Source organism: Babylonia areolata, chromosome 7 (genome assembly GCF_041734735.1).
Source record: "Babylonia areolata isolate BAREFJ2019XMU chromosome 7, ASM4173473v1, whole genome shotgun sequence".
NCBI lineage: Eukaryota > Metazoa > Mollusca > Gastropoda > Neogastropoda > Buccinidae > Babylonia > Babylonia areolata.
The window spans coordinates 24,753,855-24,772,721 of NC_134882.1; the positions used below are offsets into that span (position 1 = coordinate 24,753,855).

At 41.4% G+C, this 18,867-nt stretch overlaps 1 protein-coding gene across 1 annotated transcript in view; it reads right to left on the minus strand.

Moving 5' to 3' along the window:
• LOC143283808 (kinase D-interacting substrate of 220 kDa B-like) overlaps window positions 1–18,867 on the minus strand; it is a 175,216-nt gene that overhangs the window by 19,464 nt on the left and 136,885 nt on the right. The window contains exons 21-22 of the mRNA XM_076590179.1: window positions 10,252–10,444; window positions 1,659–1,820 (exon numbers count right to left, since the gene is read on the minus strand). Coding sequence (XP_076446294.1) covers window positions 1,659–1,820; window positions 10,252–10,444 — 355 coding nt within the window. The remainder of the gene's footprint in view (window positions 1–1,658; window positions 1,821–10,251; window positions 10,445–18,867) is intronic.

Sequence of the window (18,867 nt, forward strand, 5' to 3'; positions counted from 1 at the left end):
CGCACACATGTTGCACACACACACACACACACACACACACACACTACATATCCATAAAAGAACATGTCAAAATAAACGAATATAAAAAACAGTGCAAACCCCACTCACACCCACACTTACCAGCAGACACAAATGTATTGATTTATGAAAAACAACAATACACACACACACACACACACACACCACACACCACACACACACACACAGACACACATACATACATATACACACACCAGAGCAGAGATAGAGATAGAATGATAGAGAGAGAAGGGGGGGGGAAGCATTTTGACTGCCTATCAAAACAATAAGCACCTTTTAAACTTAATTGTTTTTTCTGTTCTATGTCCCCATGTGCTGTTGTATATTATGCATTATTGTATATTATTGTTTCATGTGAGGTTCTGAGCCAATTATATGAGGAGTTTTGTGCCATATAAGTACCATATTATATTATCATATCATGCTGAGGGTGAGACTCAAATTCTCTCAGGCTGAGGCGAAGAGATCCATGATACTTTGAATTTCAGTCAGTGTTGGGGGCACAGTCATCAGTGAAGAGAAGGTCATGAACGATATCCTCTGTGACTTCATCTTAGAATGAAGTCTGCACAGGTTGCAGAATCTGCTATTTGTGGCAGAAGCTGAAGTCAACAGCTACACAACCAATGACAGAAATCGTTAAGCATGGCAGTAAAATACTATTGCACACATCATGGAACTGCCCAACCATCATGATGAACAGCCAATTTGGACAACGGCTCTTCTTGCCATAGGCCATCACAGTTGATGGTGTCGAAGGCCTGGTCAGATCCATGAAGGTAGTGTGAGACAGACACTTTGTTTGCAACACTTCTCTTGAAATTGCCTAATGACAAAACCTGTCCACAGTTCCTCTGACCTTGTCTAAAAAAGCCACACTGACTCTCAGGAAGAAGGTCGTCTTCAAGGTGTGTTGCAGTCTGTCCAGCAGGACTCTGGCCAGGATATTTCCCACGATGGACAAGAGAGAGATTTGGTGGTGGTTGCAACAGGACTGCCTTTTTCCTTTCTTCTTATAGAGATGGATAATGGAGGCATCCTTTGACTCCTGGGCCATCTTCTTCCGATTCCATATTTCACAGTAAAGCTTAGTGAGTTTGGCTATCAAGTGTGGGTCTCCCACAGTGAATATTTCTGCTGGTATGGTGTCAGGCCTGTTCATTTGCCAACAGATAGACTACACATGGTTGCTGCACCTCAGTAGGGCATAGGAGCCCAGCAAGAATGTGTCTGATGGGGGTCTGTTTGAGATGATCAATTGCCTCATCGTTTATGGCAAATGGATGGTTGAGGACAGTGTCAAATTGTTCAGCCCAAACTTTGAGGACTTTGTGCCTGTCTGTGATACTGTTTCCAAGTAGGAAGTGTGTTAATGCTTATGTCCTTGCCAACAAATGATACAGATTGCAACAAAATGGCCTGTATGTGGCAGTGTACTAGGATATGAGAGAGGAAGGACATAACATAATAATTCCATCCAAAGTACAGGAAATCAGGCAGCAAAATAAAAACAAAAACAAACAGACATACAAGTATGCAAACAAAACCCATTACCCTGAATTCTGTTCACAGTACATAGATTCATTAGAGGCAACTCAAGGCAGAAAATCGGATGGTACTTTGGTATAGGGTGCAAAGACTGGTGCTGTTCTCTACCACATCCAGTTCCTCAAACAGATAAATGATCCATGACACCCGGTAGGGCCACTGTTCTATAATGTTGATCCATGCTGCCAGGCGATGCCATTTGAAGTCAATGTTATATGCTCTTAACAACCGGGCTGCAAAGGAAGCAGAATAATTGATGCATATTAAGTTCCATGGACACTGAAATTCATTTGTCTTATTGCATAAGTATACTTCAAACTGCTTATACATTGACTGACAATGTGAACACTATCATGCCACATAGTCTTATATTCCAAAACACTATCTAATTTCACACACACAACCTTATACACAAAATACAATCTTAACCACAAATGCACAATCTTATATACAGATGCACTATTTTACACCAGAGACACAATCTTACATCACAGAAATGCTAACACCACAGATGCACAATCTTATGCCACTGGCACACCACAGACATGCATTTTCCTCTTTCCTCTGTGTTTGTAGGCTGCAATTCCCAAGTTCACTTGTATGTACAAAAGGGCTTTTACACATATGACTATATTTACCCCCATCATATAGGCAGCCGTACTCTGTTTTCATGAGTGAACATGCTGGGTATGTTCTTGTTTCAATAACCCACTAAATGCTAACAGGAATTACAGGATCGTAATGTCCGTATTTGATATTATGCATGTGTGAAACCACTTGGGGGGTGGGGGGGGGGGGTTTAAAGTCACTAACAGGTCTGCACACATGTTGAAATGTGAGCTCAGAAAAATCTCCCCATAAGGGCATGGGATTGAACTCAACTCCTAACTGTCAGCCACTGCATTCATCAGACACATTCATTCCTCTTTCTTTACTGACAATCACATATGCAGCTCTGCCTTGCACAACACTTGTTTACTAAGGACCGCATATGCAGCCTGAGATTTGGGAATTTTTCGCATCAACCCTATGACTTCATCAAGCACCCATGGTGAAAGAATTCACAGCTGCAATAAAATAATGACTGTCACTTTTACATCTGTGATGAAACTATATGTGGAGATGATTTCAATTTACAAAATTAGCTGGTTTGAAAGTATGTTCACTGGGCTATATTGGGGAGGGGGATATGTGCATAGATGTGTGTGTGTGTGTGTGTGTGTGTGTGGTGTGTGTGGTGTGTGTGGGGGCACATGGTTGATAAGGGAGGGTGAATGGTGTAAGGATTGAACAACAACGAGAGGAAAGGGAGAACACAATCCTACATTGAACTCTCCATTTGGTTGGACTTTTGCATATAATGAGATCCACCTGTCCTCGAGAAAGAAAACTCAATGATAAAATTGGTTCTCACAACATTCTTTTTCTGTTTCCATTTTTTCAGTGGAACCTGCACCTGAGCAGAACAATCTGCATCTGCTTCTTTGTCACATTTGCAGAGACTTGTTGATTCTTCTTTTTGTGTGGTTAATTTCTCTCCCCAATGTCCACATGCAACGTGAGCATCTTTTATATCTCCATACAAATTGTCCCAGTCTAGCTGATTTCCAGTTCAGAGAGGTATGTGACACACCCAAAAATGAGTAGGATGACATAATCTTTTGTAATTTTACTACTTATTCAAACAATCAATTCTTTTATTTTTTGTGATGAAGGATCATGTACGTCATGCCAAATGCTGAATCTCTTGCCGATCCAAGCTCACCATGCCAAAAGAATCATGAGACTGAAAGTCTGCCTGCTGTCTTTGTTTCTCTTGCGCATTGTGTGCCGAGTACTGGTAATGCATATGCGCAAAGAAAAATGCTTGCCCATTACTGGTGATGCACAAAACTTTGCACACTACTGGTAATGCACAAGCCCCTTTGCTCATTACCGGTAATGGGCAAAACTGTTGTGCATTACTGGCAATGTGCATATTACCGCAACTGAGTGGTTTATGTTTTCATTCTTTTTTACTCTAAGCAATAGTTTAATTCTCTGTATACTGCTTTTATTTCTTTGAATGTTCATATATTGTCCCCATAGTCAAAGGACAGTATTGTCAATGGCAATAAAACAGTGTCTGTGTCTGTGGTCCTAAATATCTCTCTTGCTGATGATACTCAGCTACAAGTCTGCAGAACTTAACCAAATAGACACATAGTATACTCCTTTCCAGACAAACATATTTTTAGGATTCACTAAACAGTTCTGAATTGGTTTTCTTCATACCTATCCAACCGCTTCCAGACTGTCTCTGTTAACAACTTTAAGTCTGATCCAACCCTGATCTCCTATGGTGTGCCACAAGGTTCTGTCCTGGGCCCCATTCTGTTCCATCTGTACACTGCTCCTCTTTCTGAGTCATTTCTGGCCATTCTGTTCTTCACCACTCTTTTGCTAATGATACTTCAGCTACTAAAGTCTGCAGAACCAACCAAGCACACAGTCTGATTCTGTCAATGCAGGATTGCATTTTCGGTGTTAAATCCTGGATGATATTCAACAAAGTTAAATGATGACAAAACTGAAGCTATGATAATTTCCTCTGCAAGAATGTCCACATCTACTTCTTTTCCTGCCTCTATTGTGGTTGTGATGCCACAGTTCAGTTTTCTAAATCAGCAAGGAACTTCAGAGTCATTCTTGACTCAAACCTCAGCATGCATGCTAAGGTAGTAAATCTGATATGCATAGTCAAATGTGAACTTTGTTGCATCAACTCTATCCGTCAGTACCTTTCTGTTGAAACTACTAAACTCATTTCTGCTTTTGTGCTGTCATGAATCAACTACTGTAAATCTCTCCTCATAGGCTGTCCACATAATCTTCTTCAGCAAATTCAAAAACTTCAAAACAATGCTGCCCGTCTCACTCTCAGAGTCCCAAGTACTTATCAGAGTCCCAAGTACTTATCACATTTCTCCCCCACCTCCATACTCTACATTGGCTCCCCAATGAAGTGAGAATTAAATAAAAGTTGTGTGTCTCTGCTATTCTGCTTTCCACTCCGCAGGACCTACATATCTTTCTGACCTTATCAGTGCTTACAATCCCTCCAGAAATCTCCGCTCTTCCTCTGTTACCTTTAAAACTTCCTCATGTCAATACAAGAACCTTTAGTGAACATTCTTTCTTCTTTGTTGCTCCTCACATCTGGAATAATCTTCCTCATCATATCGGTGCATCTGATTCTATCTCTGCTTTTCGCTCAGTGCTAAACACTCACCTTTTTTAAAACCTATCTATAACCACTCTCAGCTTCCTTATTCTCAACACCACCTATGTCAGCTCATAAAGTTCACTTTGGATGCATGAAGAGTGGGAAATGAAGAGTGGGGGTTGGGGGGCAGGGGGGGGGGGGGGGGGGGGGTTGAGAAAGAGTGGTCATGAATGATTCGTAATTTGTAATATTTTTCTTTCATGTAAAAGCCCTGAGCTCTTAGAGAGAAAGGGCGCTATGCAAATGTACATTATTATCATCATTATTATTATAGACAGTCTGATTCAGCCAATGCAAGATTGCATTCTTATATTAAATCATGGATGACAGTCAGCTGAAGTTAAATGATGACTAAACTGAAGCCTTGATCATTTCCTCTTTTAGAATGTCCACATCTGTTTCTCTGCCTGCTCTGTTGTGCTTGGTAATGCCACAGTTCAGTTATCTAAATTTGCAAGGAACAGTGGAGTCATTCTTGACTCAAACCTCAGTATGCATGCTCATGTAGTCAATCTGATACAAAAAGTCAATTGCAAACTTTGTCGGATTAACACTATCAGTCAGTACCTTTCTGTTGAAACTACAAAACTCATTTCTGCTTTTGTGCTGTCACAAACTGACTAATGTAATTCTCTTCTCACAGGCTGTTCACATAATCTTCTTCAGTAAATTCAAAAACTTCAAAACAATACTGTCCATCTCACTCTCAGAGTCCCAAGTACTAATCACATTTCTTTCCACCTCCATACTCTACACTGGCTCCCCACTGAAGCGAGAATCAAATACAAAGTTGCATGTCTCTGCTATTCTGTTTTCCACTCCACAGGACCTTCCTATCTTCATGACCTTATCAGTGCTTACACTCCCTCAAGAACTCTCCGCTCTTCCTCTGACTGTTACCTTCTGAAACTTCCTTGTGTCAATACAAGAACCTATAGTGAATGTTCTTACCTCTTTGCTGCTCCTCATATCTGGAACAACCTTCCTCATATTAGTGCATCTGATTCTATCTCTGCCTTTTGCTCTTCACTAAAAACTCATCTTTTAAAACCTGTCTATAAGCACTCAGTTTCCTTCTTCTCCAACACCATCCCATGCTGTCTGCTCACTTTGGATGCATGACAAATGAGAGGGTGTGGGGGGGGAGTGGTTTTGAAAAAGAGTGGTTATGAATGATTCATGCAATTTGTAACTTTTTCTTTCATGTAAAGCTTCCTATCTCTTCAAGAGAACAGGTGCCATATAAAAGTACATTATTATTACTATCACTATCTTCATTATTGTTGTGTTGTGTTGTGTTGTGTGTGTGTGTGCGTGCGTGCGTGCGTGTGTGCGTGTGAGTGAGTGTGTTGTGTGAGACAGACAGACAGACAGACAGACAAACAGATCAAGTGAGTCAAAATGAGTTGTGTATTGATGTCTATTTGAAGTTTGTATAAACTGATTTCTTATCATTTTGTCACTTAAAGCAGGTGGCGGCAGTGAAAATTTAAATATTCATTACAATGACTGAAATGTGATTTTTGGCAAACAACATGACAATATAAGAAAACAAAAAAAAAGTGTAAGTGAATATCTTGATTGGTTCCGAAGATATTCCATTTTAAAAGATGTGACGATGCGTACATGCTGTTAGTACTTAATATTTTCACATTTCACAGTCATACTGTACTGTCCATGAGGGTACTGTAATGAAAACTCATATACTTCTAAAAACTATATGATAATGGCATATTGTACAAGAAAAAAATAACACTTCAGCAGCAAAGAAATTGGAAAATATGCCTGTCAAAGTAGGGGGAAATAGAAAAACAAGACATGTCAATCTGCACAGAATAGCAATTTTGAAGGTCTACAGCACTGAAAAGAATAGACAGTTGCATTTCATAATAAAATATCTTGCAGAATACATCACAAAAAGTGCACTGAATTTTTTTCAGGCAGGATAATTTACTGAATTTTAAGTATCAGAGTCTCAAACTTTGAAAAATCTTCAATTTGACCAGCGGAAAAAAAGACTGTTTATTGGGGTAGCACGCTGCAAAGATGAATATTTCAGTAACTGTCACAAGTAGGACCAAGAAATTTTGTGTGTATTAAGCGAAATTGTCAGCTTTCAAAATAAATTAAAATGAACCTTAAAACTTCTATCTAAATTTGGCAAAAAAGGAATGATACCTGATTTTCTCATAAATAAGGATGCACATTGTGGATGAGACTTCTTCAAAATTTTTGTTTTTGAAAAAAATATTGAAGTTGCAGCCACAATAAGTTACCAGTGGTCTTGGCTGATCAGCTTCTGCAAAATTACTGCAAATGTTTAAACAAATGCAACTTCAGGAGCATTATACAGAATGGGTAGGTTGATGGGGCATTCCACAACAAAGGTTCCCAGGAGGGAGCAAATATTACTTAAGTTGCTAGCAAAAATGACAGATATATGAATCTATTTCTTTCAGTTCTCTTGCTTTTTCTTCCATCCATGAACTCAGTCATGCATTTCATTGTAGAAGAACCACAATAAATAAGAAATAAAAGGTGGATGATGCATCTTTATTTCTTCACAAAATGGCATTCGATTCACAAGAGAGAAAATGCACACTAAAAAATATCTCTTTTTTTGGCACTCACAGGTTTCCTGGCATCAGCAATAACATGCTGCTCACTACCGGAGATGTTCATACTGGCCTTTTTGGATCATTGAATATGTCTTGCATGCCCTGCCATGAGCAGCCGTTTCTGCAACATGTTAGATACACAGATCAGCTCATAAGAAAGAACAAATGTTATTTTCAATTTAAAACATAAAACCAAAAACAGAGCTCTCAGTTTAATATAATATTATGTTTAGGAGCTTTGCCATCTACATGTACTGTTCAGCTTATGTGTCTTTGTTGCATGCAATTATTTACTCAAATATTCCACTTCAGGGTACTACATTTCATGACTGAGATGAATGTATTACTAAATGTCTTAGGTATATATGATTACTAAATATTGAATATTTTATTGTTAATATGCACATCATACTTAGTATCTTATTCTTTGATATATATTTTGTGTACTCACCTTTATTTGTGTGTGTATGTGAGAATGCATGTCTTAGATATATATATATATATCAAAGTGAATATTTCATTCACAATATGTGCATGGTATTTTGCATTTTATCATTTCATGAATTATCCCTTTGTTTTTCTGTTTCATGCAGTCGAGATGCACGGCATATCATGGGTTACATGAACACACACACACACACACACACACACACACACACACATTATACTCTTAATTGCTGGATCCCAGATAATGTTATATAGTTTGACTAACCTGATGTGCTGTTTAGGCTATGGGTGTTATTGTACCGATTTTCTTTTTACGAATTTTAGTTTGTTAAAAATTGGTGTTAAATTTTTTAAGAAACAGGATGTTGACTGCACTGTTCAAATTAATCATATATCTCTTCACATTACACTTTTTTCATACCCAGACATACATACACATACTCACAAGCATACATGTGCAAATGCAAACTTGCTCTCTCTCTTTCTCACTCTCTCTCACTCACACACACATACACACAAACACACCTACTCCACTGACAGAAAGAAATGGGGAAAGGGGATGACTGGAGGGAGGAGGTGGTGGGTTATATCACTGTCAGCAGTCAGGGATTCTCAGCTGGAGCAAGTGGTCAATGATTTGGCTCAGTGCCAAGTTTGCCACAACCATTGACAACCCCCTCCCCTCTCCTTACCATTGGTGGGAGATACTCAGAGACAAGTGAGGGGAATGACTATACAACTCTCAGCAAATTATTAAAGTGAAGTTTGCAGAGGAGAGAGGGGGAGGAGGTGGGGGTGGGAGGGGGGGGGGTGGGAGGCGTGGGCAGCAGGGGATTAGCATGAATTGGTGTTCTTGTTCTTTTTGGAATGTGAGAGCATAGTATCTATCTGTCTGTATATATTAATATAAAGTTTCACAACTATCGAAGCAAAATGCAACTAGAATAACAGACTTTTGTGTGATGTTTGAATGAAATGCTCATTTTATGGAAGAAGAAACCACATTACAATTTTTTACTCACTTATATAACACTCACTGCGTCTGTAGCAGACGACGCTAATGCTGTCCCGAGCACTTCCAGTTTTAGACCCAGGTAATATTTTGCTTACTAAAGCAAAAATCAATCAAATATTAATAATTGGAATTCATGGGCTTCGTTTTACCATGTCCATTTTTCATTCTGTATCAATAGTTTTTGTGTGTTTTACCCAGAAAAAAATACAGTGTCACGTTACGAAAACACTGATGAAATAGATCCAAGCTGCTCAGTTACTGACATCGATCAAAATCCTGATTCAAAGAATTTCAGCTCAATATTGTGCATGAAAGTGCTAAAGACATTCGTTTTCAAAAATAATATAAAACTTACCGATGACACTTAAGATTTTCTGGAGAAACAATGCCATTTTTGTGTTAGATGAAGTGCCGCTCTCCTGTGTCGAATGTTGATTGGGCCAATGCAACTGACGAAGAGGGTTACCTGCTTTTGAATCGCTGGAGCAAATTGCTCATGGATCAAAAATCTTAGTTTCGGATACCACTGAAATCAGCAGAAAATGCTCTTTACCGCTCATGCAGTATCACGCAGGCTCAGATTTCATTTTCGAACTGTGCGAGGCGTTGAAAGATAGCCAAAAATTCCCGTAATGTTGCGCTCAGATCTAACTACCCTACTTCGCCCAAGGCTTGGAAAAAAACACACGAAAGTTCTCCTTGAACTTTCGCCTTTTACAGCTCCCAGTTTTTCGAACAGTAACCAATGAATGGAAAACAACGGATGTGATTTTTTCCCCTATGTGGTTGAAACTAACTGTGTCGCACTCAGAAAGACGCTGGCCGCCATTGAACAAAGATCGCTATTTCGCATTACAGTACACTTCTTTTTCTTCTATCCGCGAACTCATTCACGCATTGCATAAAGCAAACACAATAAAAATTTAAAATATGGATGATAAGTAATTATTTCAGTTGGATAGTTTTTCACAAAATCAAATCAAATTTGAGAAAATGCACTTCAAAATTAGTCAATTCTTTAGGCGTTCATAGGTTTCCTGGCATCGGCCATGGGGGCTGCCGCTACCTACTTAAAGTCATTGATTTTTGTATATGTGAAGCGTTTTGAGCTCTATTTGAGAAAAAGCACTGAATAAGTGTTCATTATTATTATCATCATTATTATCATTATTACTATCAATTTCTTTTTTTCTTATAAAAAGCCAGAAGAACACACACACACCTATTCACCAGCTTCCCCTTTTTCTATGCTGTGACTCAGCACCTCCAAAATATTTTTTTTCCATAAAAAAAATGCTTTTCATAGGTAACACACCAACCTGTTACAGACACAATGTTCATGAGCCTTCTCATGCTACGTGGGTTGATGTCACTGAAATAGTCACTGCGGGCAAATGTGTTGGAGAGATCGAAGGATGAGGCATACATCTGTGGTTGGGACCCTGCCAGCCCATCCCCCCGTCCTTTTCTTCGTACATCTCTCTTGCTCTCCATGCTTGTTGTGGACTCTTGCTGTTAGACAAAAGTGGTATGGAACAAAATACTCAATTTTCATAGTCTGAACTAAACTATACATGACGCACCAGAAGTGAATAATATTTGCTGACTTGTTTGCAGAGTTAAGAGTCAAGTTTATTCATTAACAAATAGCTTTATGCATATTTCTCAAGGACATACATACTCCAATGCCAAAATGTACTAACCTATAACAGGTTGTTTTATCATTTTATTTTTTGTCATTTTGGGGCTTGCTTGTGTATTTGCACACAACGTGAGTCAATGTCACAACTCTGTGTTTTGGTTGTCTGTGTGTGTGTGTGTGCGTCAGTGTGTGTGTGTGTGTGTGTGTGTGTGTGTGCACGTCACACCAAATTTGGCTTAAAAAGTTTATAAAAAAAAAAAAAATCAGTTCTTTCCATACATTCTAATTATAATGCACTAATGAGATGGACACATTACTATTAATGATAATAACAATGATGATGATAATTATCATCATCATCCAATTTATATTCCACCTTTTCATGTAAAACATGCTCAATTGCATTGTATAATGTAATAACCAATGAGTGAAACATGCATTTAAACACTCACAGGAAAAATTCACAACCACAACCCTGCACAGAACATCCTACCAAATGCTGAGTATGTTCAGACAAATGCAAAAAAATATCGTACAACACAGCACTCATATGTACACATCATCTTCTTCGAATGTGGGCTGCAACTCCCACATTCACCCGCATGCACATGAGTGGGCTTTTACATGTATGGCCGTTTTTAACCCTCCCCCAACCCCCGTGTAGGCAGCCATAATCTGTTTACTGGGGTATATATGCTGGTATGTTCTTGTTTCTATAACCCACCGAACACTGACATGGATTACAGAATCTTTAACATGTGTCTTTGATCTTCTGCTTGCGTATACACACGAAGGGGGTTCAGGTACAAGCAGGTCTGCATATATGTTGACCTGGGAGATTAGAAAAATCTCCACCCTTTACCCACCAGGTGCCGTGACCAGGATAAGATAAGATAAGATAAGATAAGAATAACTTTATTATCTCCAACTGGAGAAATTTGGTCAGGTGCATTATCACAACATAGACAAGTAAACAACATGGGGACCATAACTGTAAAAGCCAACAACAGCCCCAACAAATATTACGAAGATACAAATGTAAAAAATATCACATACATCGTTTCATACATACATCCACACACTGCAGGTAATAACTAGTATTCTTAATGTAAAAACAGAAAGAATTAAGAAACATTATTTGAATATAATTATAAACATAGCCTACTATACTGCACATTGATTATAATAGACAGATAAGATAAGAATAAAGATGAATTGCGGAAAACCACAACCAGATAATCAGCACACACCCACACCCCCCCACCCCTACCCCACACACGCGGATAACTTGATTAAACAAGAGTAATAAACATATGTTCTCAAATAAAAGCATTTCACATATTCGCTCTTAAAAACATTGGAATCAATTATTACATCGTAATTATTAAACAGAAATATATTTAGAATATTGACGTTAGCATTAGACATATTCATTGCACACTCATCCTGCACATTGCACATTATTCTTCCTACATATTGCACATTCATTATAACCAATTGTCACGTTTTAAGCTCAGTAAACACACACACACACACACACACACACACACACACACACACACACACCACAACTAGAACAAGGTACAGCATATCATGCACGGACTTTCACACATCTCACACGAGAGTGCGCGCACGCACACACACACACACACACAGTTCTCAAGAATTTAAAAGGTGGATTCGAATCAGGGATCCTCAGATTGAAAGCCCAATGCTTTTACCACTCTACTATTGTGCCCATCATATGTATACATCAGAATACCAAAATAATACACAATTCATATCACAATATTCAAAACAAATGAAGGAGTCTCCCATCAGCCCGACGGATGAGTAGGCAGGCAGGCTTATCTGTCAGTGTGTGTCCTCATATGGAAGAAGAGGCTGATTCTGGATGCACAGCACTTCCCACACGTGTTGCAAGGGAAAACGTCTCCAGAAGTTGAGCCCTGCTTCCTTCGCTCACACTTCTCCTTAATGGCCAGCGTTCTCTTGTTTTCAAATATCTTTATGCCACTAGAGCACAGCATCCTCCAGCAAGAGCGGTCAAGGGCATCAGTTTCCCAGGAAGTGATGTCTATGTCACAGGCTTTGAGGTTTGTCTTCAAGGTGTCCTTGAAGCGCTTGCAGGATCTTCCAAGTTCGCGGTGGCCTTCCTTCAGCCGGCCATACAAAAGCATCTTCGGGATCCTGCTGTCTGTGATGCAGACAACGTGTCCTGTCCAGCGTAGCTGCAATGCATCAGCAGGCTTTTGATGCTGGGCAGGCTGCTCCTCTCTAGGACCTGGAGGTCGGAGATCCTGTCTTGCCACTTTATGCCGAGGATCTTTCATAGGCATCTCTGGTAAAACTGCTCAAGTTGTTGAATGTGATGGCGATACATTGTCCATGTTTCACAGCAGTACAACAAGGTGGTCAGCACAACAGCTCTGTAGGTTTTGATTTTGGTGCTGAGCCTGATGCCTTTGTTGTTCCACGGCCTGTTGTTGAGTCTGCCAAAGGTGGAGCTGGCATTGGCGATGCGCAGTGTCACTTCTGACGCTCCACTCCATTTACCACTGGGAATGGATCTGACATGCCAGTATTTTCCTGTACTCTTGCCTGCATGCCATCGTGGAATGATGCAATCAGCTGGATTAGGCTCTCTGGGCAGCCAAACTTTAGCAGGATCTTCCACAGACCATGGCGGTTCACTGTGTCAAAGGCCTTAATCAGGTCTACAAAGACCATGTGGAGCTCCTTGTTCTGCTCACGGCACTTCTCTTGCATCTGGCATATGGCAAACACCATGTCACATGTTCCCATGCCTGAGAGGAAGCTGCACTGTGCTTCAGTGATGACTGTGTTGGAGACATGGTCAACCAGTCCGTTCAGTATGATGCGGGCAAAGATCTTGCTGACGATGCAGAGGAGAGAGATTCCACGGTGGTTATCGCAGGATGTTTTGTCTTCCTTCCGTTTGTAAATGTGGACAACTGAAGCATCCTTGAAATCCTGGGGGACATCCCCTCTCTCCCAGATAGACTGGAACAGGGCGGTCAGCTTGTCTGTCAGCGCCTTGGCTCCATACTTGTAGATGTCAGCCTGGATTCCATCCGCTCCTGGTGCTTTTCCTGACGTTGTCAGCTTCAGGGCCTTCCGGGTCTTGCCCTTGGTGGGAGGGGCAGCTAGCAAGTCACTGACTGGTATCTGTGGAGGGCTGCAATTACTTCGTCAGATACAGACAAGTCCCTGTTGAGGAGGGTGTTGAAGTGCTCTGCCCAGCGGGCATGGATATCTTTCTTGTCTGTCAGGAGGGTGGTCTGGTCCAAGGCTCATACAGGGGTTGATCCTGTCATGGAAGGTCTTCATGTCGTGAGCATCAGCAGCGGACTGAAGCTCTTCGGACTTTCTCTCCCACCAGGTGTTCTTCATCTCACGCAGCCTCTTCTGTACGAGTTGCCTGGTTTGCAAGAACTGGTCCTTCTTCCTCTGGCAGTCTTTATCAGAAATGTGATCCTGATGCCATATATGCAGTGTGTTCAGGAGCTTGGAGATCCCAGTGTCGTTCTCATCAAACCAGTCTTTGTGGCTCCTCTGTACAAAGCCGAGTGTGCCACCTGCTGCTGTGTACACAGCATCTCTGAAGGTGCTCCAAACCTCTTCTACATCAGTAGATGCAGGAATTTCTTGGAGAGCTGCATGGATTTGCTGCTGCAGCACGTCCTTGGTGATAGGGAGGCGGTGGATGTTCAGCTTCCTAGGGGGTTTCTGCCTGGCTGGTTGGAGCTTGCATGCAAGTCTGATGTTCATCTTGCTGCGCACCAGGTGATGGTCCGACCAACCGACTGCTCCTCTCATACAGCGTGTAATGGAAACATCACTTCTGTCCCTCTGCCAGACAATCACATAGTCCAGCATGTGCCATTGCTTGGAGCGGGGGTGCATCCATGTGTTCTTGTACTTGTCAGCTTCTTGGAAGAGGGTGTTGGTGATGGTCAGTCCATGCTGCGCAGAGCGAGAGCAAAAGCAGTCGGTTGGAGTTGCACTTGCCAGTGCCATGTTGTCCTAGGACTTTTAGTCATGAGAAGAAGTCCACGCCGACACGGGCATTGAAATCCCCAAGGATGATCAGCCTGTCCTTTCTGTCTACCGCTGAAATGGTGCGGCTGAGCTCCTCGTAGAAAGCTTCTTTGATGTCATCAGGGTTGGTCATCGCCGGGGCATAGCAGCTGATGACTGTGGAGAAGCGATCCTCGGACAGCTTCAGACGCACGGTCATCAGCCTATCGTTTATCCCATGTGGAAGGCTGTCAAGCTGTCGTGCAAGTTTGGTTAGTATGGCAAAGCCCAAGCCTGAGGTTCTTGGGGTGCCATCTGGCTTCCCAATGCAGTAGAAGGTGTAGCCCCCTCCAACTTCCTCCAGCTGGGTTTCACCAGCAAACCTGGTTTCCCTCAGGGCTGTTATGTCCACCTGGTAGCGATCAAGCATTCTAGCAATGAGCACTGTGTGCCTTTCTGGTCTGTCGTCTCTGTCCAAAAGGGTGCAAACATTCCAGGCACCCAGAGTCAGGGCATGACTCCTGGTTCTTTTCTTCTGTTGTTTTTTACCGCTAGTGTTGGATGTCCAAGTAGATGCGGTTCCCTACAAGGTACTAGGCGAGGCAGGCTTTGTTTAGGGATCCTTTTATCTCCCCTTCCCCATGTGGGGAGAGCAGTGCTGTCCCTAAAAAGGGCTGCTTTGACACTGTGGGAGGATACTGGCGCCCAAACTGCCCCAGTCTACAGCGGACGACCATCACCCCACAGCCGCCTGCGTGCAGAGTCGTGACTACGAACTGCCAGCAGCATCCTCTGCCTGTCCCCATTACCACTTCTCCATTGCCGCAGGGCTTGGGAAAGCTGGGTGTTGAAGGGCTAGCTCATCGGACCAACATTAGCCTGGTTGCCTGACCAGCACAGGTGACTTTTTTTTTTTTAGTGAAGAGGAGTTGTGCGGTCCCTTCCCAACTCTCTCGCCTACCGACGCTCAGAGTCCCACAGGTACAGATACTACCACGTGTAGGATGGCCTCAGCAGGTGCAGGTTTTTTCTTTGGAGTTCCATCTCCTAGGAGGACTTCCAGCCAAGGATAAGAGCTCCCCCTGCCCTTTGGTCATCCTCTTTCGCCTTCGCAGCTGTTGGGAAAAGTTTCCTCTTCCGCCTGGTCCATCATTGGGAGACTTCACATGCGGCAGGTAGTACTGGGTTACATGGTACCAGTAGCAAAGGCTATGCCCCTGACCTGACAAATATCTTGATGCTTAAAACCATATTACCAGACTTAAAAACAGATCCCAACACTTATAACCAATCACATACATCACCATGCCAAAATAATAGACATCTAAATCTCAGTACATAAAATCAATCTCAACCTCCTCCCCCCCTAACCTCCCAGACAACACCTCAACAACAGCTCAGATATTGTGTGTGACAAATTTTGGTGATATGTTGATCCTTCTCAATGTATTAGAAGTTTCAATCAGAACAAGGCCAGCATCCTCATGCATGCAATATCAAGGCAGTTTCAGCCAATGTCTTAGGGTTTGATTAACCAAGACACAATGTCTTCTGTGCATGTGCTGGTCAGGAAAAAGTCAGCTTCTTTTCTGCCTGAGTAGATTTGGCCATGTGTCAAACCATTTCTCGATATTAAAAAAAAAACAACTATAAAAGGTTTCCACAGAGCAGAGATCATTGGCTACATTTTTCTGGAATAATGACTGCATGATGCAATGCTATGAACATTCAAGTCCAACAGTTTCCAGCAAGAAACCACTGTGACTGCAACTGTGACAATGAATGTCATTGTTGGGAAACCATAAATGAAACTTTTCAGTTCACTGTCGATAGTCTTCAAATGTGAAAATAATGCTCATCAACAGAAATAATGGAAATGAACACAAACAGTCAGAAAATACCCGCTTTGTTTCAAATCAGTTTTTGACAGAATGGCCAAAAGAACTAGAGAGAGTGATAGTGAATGAGTGAGGAGGAGAGACGATGATAAAACATTGAGAAAGTTTTCATTTTTATGTTTTTCATTTTCATATAATATTCAATATGAAGTCTTGAAAATGAACATCATATTCTTCATTTCCAAGACTTAATATTCATTTTATCTCATTCCAAAACTTCATTTCTTTTACATCCAGTGAAGTTTCTTCAAAGTACAGGAGTGTTTTTTATTTGCAAGGTATCGTTATTGAGAGATAATGCTTTGCACATTTTTATCATAGATGATTAACAACTTTTGACATCCTCACCTGGAAAAATGTCTGATTATGTTTGGGTGGTTCAGGGCGTTTGTCCTATTGCTGTCCATGTGGGTGTGAACACCGGCCCTGTTTGACTGTAATGAGTTAAGGGCCGAAACATTTGACTGAGGAGGGCTTCTTCTCTGAAGACCTTCTACTGTCCAGATATCCCTAGAAATTCTTATCACTGTTCTTTTAAAAGGTCTTCATTTAAAGGGGGTTAACCCCCTTACCTTCACCAGAGGCATCACCTGATGCACACTCTAGCCCAACAGGGTCAAAGCTGCTTCTGATATGTTATCTGTTTATTTCTTAATCACAAAACTTAGCACTTTTATCTGATAAACTGACACACTGATTAATAGCACTCATCTTATTTTTAGTTGAAAAAGGAAATACTTATGCTTTGTGTGGAAGTTACATTGTTGCATATATCTGCTATGAGTAGCTGAATTCTGCCGAGTAATGGGACATCGATCTGGATGTACAACAGGAAATCTTTTTTTATTTTCATAATAATCTCACACATTTAAAACAAATTCAAATCAAATTATGGTGCGTAGAGCCTCGCTGACCACTAAGGCCATCTCAAGGCTATTGCCACGTTAATACCTACTACAAGTCATGGGTAAAATAAAATAAAATAAAATAAAAACAAGTCACCGCTTTAAGCTTTCCAATCAAAGTTTTAAAAAAAACTTCCACAGTTTAAAACCTTCAAATCTGATTAAAAATGTTCACTTCTTTCAAGAAGTCCATCAGCGTCCATGGAGGGACATCATGAAACAAAGTCTTCAGAGAAACCGCCGTGTAATGTCTGTGTGTGTCTAATGTCATGCAGATCCGAACAGTCAAGGAGCACATGTTTCACGGTGAGAGGCTCATCACAGGGAACACATCGAGGGGCCTCTTCCCCCTTCAACAAGTAAGAATGAGTAAAAAATAGTGTGCCCCGCACACAATCTGCACAGCACAGACTCCTCCTTTCTGTTCTTCACCACCGATGGGAGGGTCTCTTTTAGGTCTGGATGGATTTGGAACAGCTTGTTGTCCGTCTGGGTGTTCCACTCCTCTTGCCAAAAATCCTTAACGTAAGTGTTCACCTTCTGCTTCATGTCTGTGTATGGTACGAAGGATCTCGATAATTCTTCCTTTACAGCATTCTTGGCCAGCTGGTCTGCCCTTTCGTTACCATGAATGACAACATGGCTGGGAACCCAGGCCAACACAACATCGTATCCTTTTTTCGTTACGAAGTAAAAGCTTCGTAGAATTCCAGCAGTCTGGGATGAGTGAGATTCCTGCAGGCAATCACCTCCAGGGCTGACAAGGAGTCGGAAAAGATCATGAATCTCTTTTGTTTCGAACAGAGAACCAGAACCAGTGCAGTCAGTTCCGCAGTGTACACTGAGCTGTCAGACAGGATCTAAACATCAGAGCTTCCTAGAAGACAGATGAAGGTAAGTGGGTGACTTGTCGTTAAGACAACAAAGGTCCATATCAGAAAGAAGGTTTTCCAAAAGAAGACCTCGAGCTGATGTCACCTCACTACCCCAGAGTGGGGAGTGGCCGTTGAAGTCGCCCAACAGTAAGAACGGTCGTGGGAGCTGGTCAACAAGGTTCATGAGGTCCTGCCTCAGAACACGGACGGAAGGAGGAAGATAAAGAGAACAGAGAGTGATGGTTTTCTTTAGTGTGACTCTGACTGCCACCGCCTGTAAAGGTGTGTTTAAAGGAACTGTACTATATAAAAGGGACTTATGTACAAACAGAGCGACACCTCCCGTCAATCCCTCTTGCTTTCGTTGAGCGGGTTTAAAAATGGAGTTAAAACCTAAGAGAGATAAAAACTTGCCATCTCTTTGCAGAGTTTCTTGCAGCACCAGCACTGAAGGTTTCAAAGAACAACAAAGTAACTGGAGTTCCTGAAGATTAGCATAAAAACCACGGATGTTGCAATGAATGATCGCCATTAAAATGGTTAAAAATGTAACAGCAGCCTAATCCATCACTAC